This window comes from Athene cunicularia (assembly GCF_003259725.1).
Source record: "Athene cunicularia isolate RWA chromosome 21 unlocalized genomic scaffold, athCun1 chr21_part1, whole genome shotgun sequence".
In the NCBI taxonomy this organism is placed as follows: Eukaryota; Metazoa; Chordata; class Aves; order Strigiformes; family Strigidae; genus Athene; species Athene cunicularia.
This window is the reverse complement of record NW_020799127.1, coordinates 4,937,265-4,945,169: the sequence shown is the minus strand read 5'-3', so window position 1 is coordinate 4,945,169 and position 7,905 is coordinate 4,937,265. Positions and strand designations below refer to the sequence as shown.

The following is a 7,905-nucleotide window of genomic DNA, read 5'->3' as shown; positions in this document are numbered from 1 at the left end:
GGGGGGCTGGGGCTGGCTCGAGGGCTGGGATGCTGACGGCGAGACCTGCGGTGCAGCCGGAGCAGCGCTCGAGGCTGCTGGCAGCGATGCTGGTAGCTGGGCTGAGATGGGTGGCGTAGGAGGGGGAGCCTGGCCAGATCCGCTCTGTGCCTGCAGCACTTGGGGCTGTGCCTGCAGCACTTGCTGCTGAGCTGATGAATCCGAGTCGCTCTCATTGTCTTGAGGGCTGGGGATGCTGGGTGACGTGCTCCGGTTATCCTGGTCGATGTCCTTGGGATCGCTGCTCCCCTCGTCATTGACACTGCGGCTGTCGGAGCTCTCCCCTTCGCCCTCACCCTCCGAGGGAGAGTTTGGCCTGCTGATCTCCTGCAGGGACAGCGGGAAGGAAGAATAACGCTGTGCGTGACAAAACTGCACGAAGAACATTACCAGCGTGCCACAGGATGCAACCTATTGCCCACGCTGTGCAAACACAAGTACAGGTACCCCCCTTTGAACCTCACAGGACTTAAAACAGCACAGGCAACATAATTATCCGAAGGGAGAGAGCAAAGACAACAGAGCCAGGCTCTTTTTAGTAGTGTCCAGTGGCAACAGGCACAAACTGAAACACAGGAGGTTCTGCCTGAATATAATGAAACACTTTTTCACTATGAGGCCGCCCAGAAAAAACTGTGGACTCTCCATCTTTGACGATATTCAAAAGCCACCTGGGCACGGTCCAGGGCAGTCAGGTCGACTAGCTGACCTTCAGGTCCCTTCCAACCTCAACCATTCTGTGATTCTGTAATAGGGAAAGCTCAGCGTCAAAATTCCCAAACCCTGTGCACAGACTGAACCTGGTCAGGTACACGGAGCTGAAAAGACATCTTGAAAGTATTTCAATTGAGCTTTGATACCATTAAATCGAGAGTACTCCAGTAGTGGTCTGCTAACTTGCCACAGAAGAATAAAAAATGAATTTCAATTAAAAAAAATATTGATGGAAAATAATCTAAGTATACTCCTGTAAGGCTGATATTGATATTAAAACAAAACAAAAACAAACAAAAGACTTCTGGACTTACCCTGTATCATTCCACTTCTTTTCAACAGAAGGAACGCATCACAATATTGGTTGCTTTCCAGCCATAGATTAAGTTACAATTTGCTGTGGCCTAAATTGATTTGATGTTTTTGGTTTGTTATTGGCTTTTCACCCCCTCCCACTCTCAAACCACTCTCCTGAGAGAAAAAATTCCTCTATGGGACTCACTTGAGTTTTGGATTTTTTGGCATTGGACCTGTCAGGTTCCTCTGTGTCAGAAGCTGCCTTTTCCCGCTGCCTCTTGGAGTTCTTGAGAGGAGAAGATACCTCTTCTTTTATCTTCTGCCACAAACGAAGCAGAACACAATAGTTACCGGTGATGTAAATGCAAAAATAAATTGAGTGTAGGTCAGTGCTACTATATTCATACAAATAAGAATGAATAAATCAGCAGGAGAACTGATCAGGAGTTGAGGAAGTCTGTATTTAACAACAATCCAGGACACATTTGTCCCTCTGTCCAGTTGCAGGGGGAATCCGCTCAGGAGCTGCTCCTGTGTTCTGCCCTCTGCCAGGAGCAGCTCCCAGAATTGCTGCATCTACATAATGCTCTAGCCACTCCCTCTGGAGGTCAAATTTAAACCAGAACCCAAATCAGACCGCAATTTTATTTCTGCAGATGGAAAGCCAAGCAGCAGTTTGCACACAAACCCTGCACGTATTTCTGACACGAGCAAGCAGGAAAATGAAAACATGAAGTAAAGCGTCCCTCATCACGCAGATGTGGTCTCAAACTTTGGAAGTGGAGAACCGCTTTGAACAAAGCAGCTGTCAGCTGTGTGGGATCAAGTCTATCAGCAACTCGTACCAGGTCAACTGGCCCAGTGTATTCTTCTAACAGAGACCAACACCAGTGGTTAACAGGATGGAGAAGAATTTCTGCGGTAGACGGGCACAGGATAAGCCTCCTTCTACTACATGGAAGTCTTGCTTTACTCCTGATATCCTGAGAGGGATATTTTTACATCCCCTCGAATATAGGGCTAACACTGAGTAGCTATTACAAGATTACTACCTTCTTTTATGGCCTGGGACAGCTTTATACATCACATAATTATCTAACCTAACTTCAAATTTTGTGAAGTTCTCAGTTTTATCATGTGAAACCTTGCTCCATACTCCAGTTTTGACTATTTTTCTTTTTAAAATACTTGCTACATTTCAATTTACACTGCTTAATGGCAAGTCTTCCCACTTCATCTGGCTGTGTTACTGCAGTACTCTCCTGGAAAGGCACTTACTCATTTAAACAGACTAAACTGTCAGCTTGCCCTGAAAAATCAAGCAAATATACATACAGAAAAACAGTAACAGAAGTAGTCTCAATTACTACATATTCACATCCCTTTGTAAACAAAGATTAAGTACTGCTTTAAAAAAAAAAATCCCCCAAACTGTCTACTTGTCTCACATATAGCATTTCTCTATTTATTACTGTATTACTTGCACGAGCCTAATGCTTACATTTGCATCTGAAACTGAAGGATTAATTTATCATGAGAGCAGTAAGGTTACGTGGGGGTACTTTAATGATCACTACTCATCCTTATGAGCACAGGAACAAAGCATCAGTCAGATACACCATTAAAATTTTTGCTTATCCACACAAGCAGGAATTTCTAGGTCACGGAGAGATTCCCTGACTTCCTAGAATCTGCACTTCATTGAGCTGACCTAAGAGGCCTCAGGTGTCCAGTCCTAACACAAAGGAACAACGGGGAAATTTTACCTTGGTAGACTTCTTCACTGAATCTGCTTTGCTGTCGTTACTGGAGGTGCTGGCAGCACTGGGGGAGTTGCGGCCACTGGAACGGATGTCTTCATTAATCGGTGAGGCTCTACCATCAGGGCTGGCTGGCTGCTTTTTACGACCACTACGTAGTGTAGACATCTATTTGTTTAACAGAAATAAAAGTGTATCAAAGTCAGCATTCGTCCAACCTCTTTACTTTGTTCTGTCTTACATCAGGGTGTGGAAGGACCACTCCTGTGAAGGGCTTGAAAAATCAAAAACAAAGAGCATTTAACATCGTTACAATTTTTCCTTGAAAGCGCCGTTTGGACTTAAGGGTAAAAAGAGGAAAATCTCGTCTACTCAAAAAATGAAGTGCTGATTATTTTATTTGTGTCTGATAGAAATGACAACAGTTGACAGATGTTCCAAAGCTGCTGCTGTTTACATGCTGTATTTTCTTTATAAAATGCATGCAGACACATTTATAGGTGTGCATACACACACAGTAAGGTAGGAGAGGGCCCTCACGTTTCATTAAAAAAGTTTATCTGTTGGCATTCAAGCACTCAAGACCAGTTTCCAAAACCAGTTTCAGTGTGCTCCTGCTATGCAATAAGGAATCACAGTAGAGTACATTTCAATAATTAATGCTATTTCCCTCCCAGTCTGGCATTTTTTGGATGACTGGCGACCACAGAAACACTGACAGTGTAGCCTCACAAGATATTCAGAAGCAACGGTCGTATCATCACAATCAGAAAGATGGAGAGGGGAGAGCAAGAGAAAGAAATATATCTGCTGCTTTCTAGCAGCCACAACCCAAAACAAACATCAAATTAACCAGAGCTGCTGTCAGAGTTCTCACAAGTGCCTTGTGCACCGTAAAGCTCCCAGCATCTCACCCCAAGTAAACACTCTGTGACAGAGCACACTAACCACGGGAGCAAACTGCAGTTTTCTGTAGGGGAGAGATTTTAACTCCAGTAATACAAGGAGACCATGTGAACAGCATTTCATTTTTTTCAAACTCTTCCTTTAAAACAAGCCCAAGGGCTTACCTCTGAGAGGATCCAGCTGGAAGAAGGGTACATAATAGTACAAAATCTGTAATGACACAACGGTCAAGTGCCAAATGACAGTCCGCTGCCAGTCATTAAAAACATGGAAATAGCAAGTTTGACTAGAACTTGCAGAAGAGACATTTCAGCAATTTCTTTCCAAAGAAAGCCTCAACCTTAGCAAATCTCACGCACACAAACACAGCAGCAGGCACACACCATGGCAAAGCAAGATGGAGAAAGCAGTCTGACCACCTTCTTCCCGACAACACCTCTTTACAGAAGAAGCTGCAATGCAAGAGCGTTAAGCCTACCGAGCCTCGACTCCGCCTTGTCCTCATGCTATGCTTTCCACTGAGTCCATCATCTTCCTCTTTGACAGGCTTAAACATAAAGGGTGGAGGGTCCACAGGCTTCTCAATGGGTGGCAGCTCTCCGTATTTTTTGAAGTGGATGCGACAATCGGTGCACAATAAAATGTTTTCTCGACCACCGTGGTGCCAGTCCTTGGAGGCTTGGGGCAGGAAAAACAACAGCTTAGAAACACACAAAGTACCAGATATTCAGTACAAACACATTGCATTATTAAAAGAAAAGCACACAACTACTAGAAAAGTAGCTGCTTTTCTACAGGCAACAAAGTTGGAGAAATTTCTGCAAAACTTTTGTCCTGTTCCAGGCTTGGTCTGTGTTCCAGCGCACATTTCAATTTACAAACTACTACTTTGTGTATAGTTAAGCAAGTAGTAAGTAGTACTTACTTACTTTGTAAGTAGTTTACAAACTACTAACTATTGTGTACAGTTAAGCAACTACAGCTCTGAAAACAAAGAATGCAGCTTTATCTGCTCTACCTGGGAGCTAACCGGCAGCTATTATTCTCCAAAGCTGTGGTTTCTTAAAGTGAAGTGAGTGATGAACTTCTCATTGCCTTCCCCTCCCTATTTTGGGGTTCACACTTCCATGCCACGCACACGCCCAAATATCAGACAACCTTAAGGAATACCTACAGGAATAAAGCTGCTGCAGGGGAGATCTGATGCAGCATAAAGAAGTTTTGTGTGTGACAGTCACCGTCCAATACTGATTTACTGCATTACAAGTTGATTATATAGATTTTTTTTTTTCCCCCCGTATAAATGTCTACCTCTTAGGATTCTCCTTTGTCACTGCAATATTAATTTGCAATGGCAAATGATTAACTCTGCTAGGAATGCTGCATGTTTTAGCTCATTCAACCCCACATTCTTTTGAACAGCTGCACATGCACAGGAACTGCTCTTGCTTGAATGAAGCTGCATTAAACAGGCAGTAGCAGAAGAGAGAAAGCCAGCAATGAGTCAGGTGCGTACTGGTTGTGAAGCAGTGACGACAGGCGTAGCCCTTCAGTTCCTGTTCACTGTCCTCGCTGTCAAAGTCATCTTCACTGGCCGAGCTCAAGTCCACTGAATAAGTAAAGAACAAGGGAAGAAGAACAAAATGGAGAAGAAAAACTCAGCAGGATTTTCTACTTCCTCCTACTTGGCTAAAAAAAACATTAATAATAATCGTTCTCGCATGAATTTTGTGACTTCCTACAACCACCTTGCCTTCAACGACCATTATTTCTGATTTTGCAAACTAAGCAAGGCCAAACCTCATCAGTCTACAGACTAAATGAGGATTCCAGGAATGCATAGGTGCTACAATTCACAGATTTTGATTCAGCACACGTGACTTTTCCAATTAAGTTGTTCGCGTTTAGTCAGAGAGGCTGAGTTCCAAAGGCACAATTTTCAACAGAAAGGAGGATCATCTCTAGAACCCATTCAAATTTAAAATCAAATACTCTGTACCTAAATCCTGCTTTACTAGATTCCACGGACAGATACTGTGGTGGCTTTTCTAGTTTTTATTTTGTTTCTAGACTTCATCTTCTAGACCAGATGGGGTCTGCTGCTAATGCTCTGGTAGACAATAGTTATATTTAACCCAAGAGCTGGATGTGTTTGGTGGGTGGAAGAAACGACGCTTACATATAACGTACCTGTTTATAAAACATGTTGCCATTCTTTTAAATGAAAGGTACTGCAAGGATTCTACCAGTTTTCCTACCCTTACTGCAAGCCTCATTAAGACTTTTAACCTGTGGCAAACTTACATTCCAAGAATGTCATGTTATGAAGAAGCGGAGAATATGGAAAAGGTCACTCTCCCTCGTGGCAAGCAGTATATAGCAGATCAGCCAATTACAGGGCTGTGAGCTAAAAAGCACCATCTAAACCACTGAGAATCTGCAGACAGCACAAAAATGGTATCTTGCCTCATCTTCTAAAACAACTCAGGAGTAAATCCTTTCTTATTGAGTACTGCATTTTTCTAGCACCACCCCTATAAATTCACAGCATAACAGGTCTATAATTTGTCACAAGCAGAGAGCCCTGTGGCTTCTTTTGCTTATATCTTTAATTAGAAGCCCTTGATGCAAGAATACTGTTTTTCTAAAAGTTCCAAGAGGATATTTGGCAATACATGCAGGTTATAGAGAGGGAGGGATTCTACAGTACTTGCCATTAGCGTTTGTCATCAACTCATTACCCTTCAAATTAACACAGGGTCCCATTTAATAACAGTAGCTGCTAGCACTCTCATAATTTCTACATTAATTCTTACAGGTGTTTAAACCCTGACTGCAAAATTGACACCAGGCTAGAATTTGCTTTCCTTTACTAAATCAATTTTTATTCTCATCCTGCAGTTGGATCCATATGGATGGGTCCTTCCAGCCACATGTGCTCTGAAGAGCCAAGTATCTTGGGTCGAGCTGTAGAGTCAAGATCCTCACTTCTTGTGCACACAGAAATCAGCAATAAATCCTATTAATTTCAGCAAGAGGAAGCTAATAGCCCTTTCCTACTACCTCACTAATATCCTCTCCAGAATACTCTGTCCTGCCTGCTCATCACATCCTCTACCTCCCCCGTATCAGTAAGAGTCTGCCAATTTCTGCCTTCCACACAGTCCATTTTTCTTTAGAAGACATGTGAAATGCGCTGGGTTTAGTCCATAGAAAGACTTAAGCTCAAAAGGGTAACATAAGCCTTTTAGATAAGGATAAAAGCTTCTATATCCATGTGCGCATTACTAATCATAACCCTCTGCAATGCTGTACATCTCACTGGGTCGGGTAATTATTCTTCGTTTAGACACTTCTGCTTCAGTCAAGGCAAAAGTTCCTCCCAGATGCATTAAGATATAACAGTGCTGGCTGCAGCACACTGTCTGAGATCGAGCAGAAGGTATGGGTCACCAAGATGGGTAAGGGACTTCCTTCCAAAGGGACCAAGGACTTCCTTCGTTTTGCATTTTCTAATCCCCATTACTCTAATAAGCCTGGAGAAAATACACCACCACAAACCCAAGAAAAGAGTAGGGAAATTCAGTACCAGGGCAATGTTTCCACCCTTACAGGATGCTTTTAAGAACGGCACAAAGCACTTGGTGATCAAAGACGCCTACCACATTCCAGCATAATGGTATAGGAACAGGAGGGCAACCGCCTGAACTCCATTTCCTTGCTTCATTCACTCGAAGGTGCAGCACCATTACATTACTGTTGCTCCCTGCATCTAAACAAAGATAAATGCATTGCTTTTAGCTTCCACTTACAGAATTCACTGGAGGGGGGCCTGGAGGGAGTGTTGACTGGAGTGGAAGCAGTTCGAGTTTTAATTCTCCGAAACACAGCCTGTCTTCGATGCCTACGGTGGGCTCGAGAACTTGCTGCTTCAGGGGTTTTCTTCCAATAGTAATAGAAGGTGATTAGTTCTCCCTGCAAATACAGAAGGAGTATGTTAGAGGGGCATGCAAAACTGACTTGTCAGCTTTTTTTTTCCCCCCCCCCTTCCTTTTGCTCTCTGTATGCGTGCACATGTGTTTTTTCAGGAAGCTTCGTGATGTATTTCAGCCAGACAAAAGAATTCTTTTGATAAGACAGAAAAAAAAAAAAAAAAAAAAAAAAAAAAAAAAAAAAAAAAAAAAAAAAA

At 42.9% G+C, this 7,905-nt stretch overlaps 1 protein-coding gene across 3 annotated transcripts in view; it reads right to left on the bottom strand.

The window, feature by feature from the left end:
* RERE (arginine-glutamic acid dipeptide repeats) overlaps window positions 1-7,905 on the bottom strand; it is a 251,296-nt gene that overhangs the window by 10,588 nt on the left and 232,803 nt on the right. For all 3 annotated transcript variants that reach the window (XM_026862554.1, XM_026862556.1, XM_026862555.1), the window contains exons 12-17: window positions 7,529-7,691; window positions 5,233-5,325; window positions 4,195-4,394; window positions 2,817-2,978; window positions 1,256-1,369; window positions 2-366 (exon numbers count right to left, since the gene is read on the bottom strand). In XM_026862554.1, coding sequence (XP_026718355.1) covers window positions 2-366; window positions 1,256-1,369; window positions 2,817-2,978; window positions 4,195-4,394; window positions 5,233-5,325; window positions 7,529-7,691 — 1,097 coding nt within the window. The remainder of the gene's footprint in view (window position 1; window positions 367-1,255; window positions 1,370-2,816; window positions 2,979-4,194; window positions 4,395-5,232; window positions 5,326-7,528; window positions 7,692-7,905) is intronic.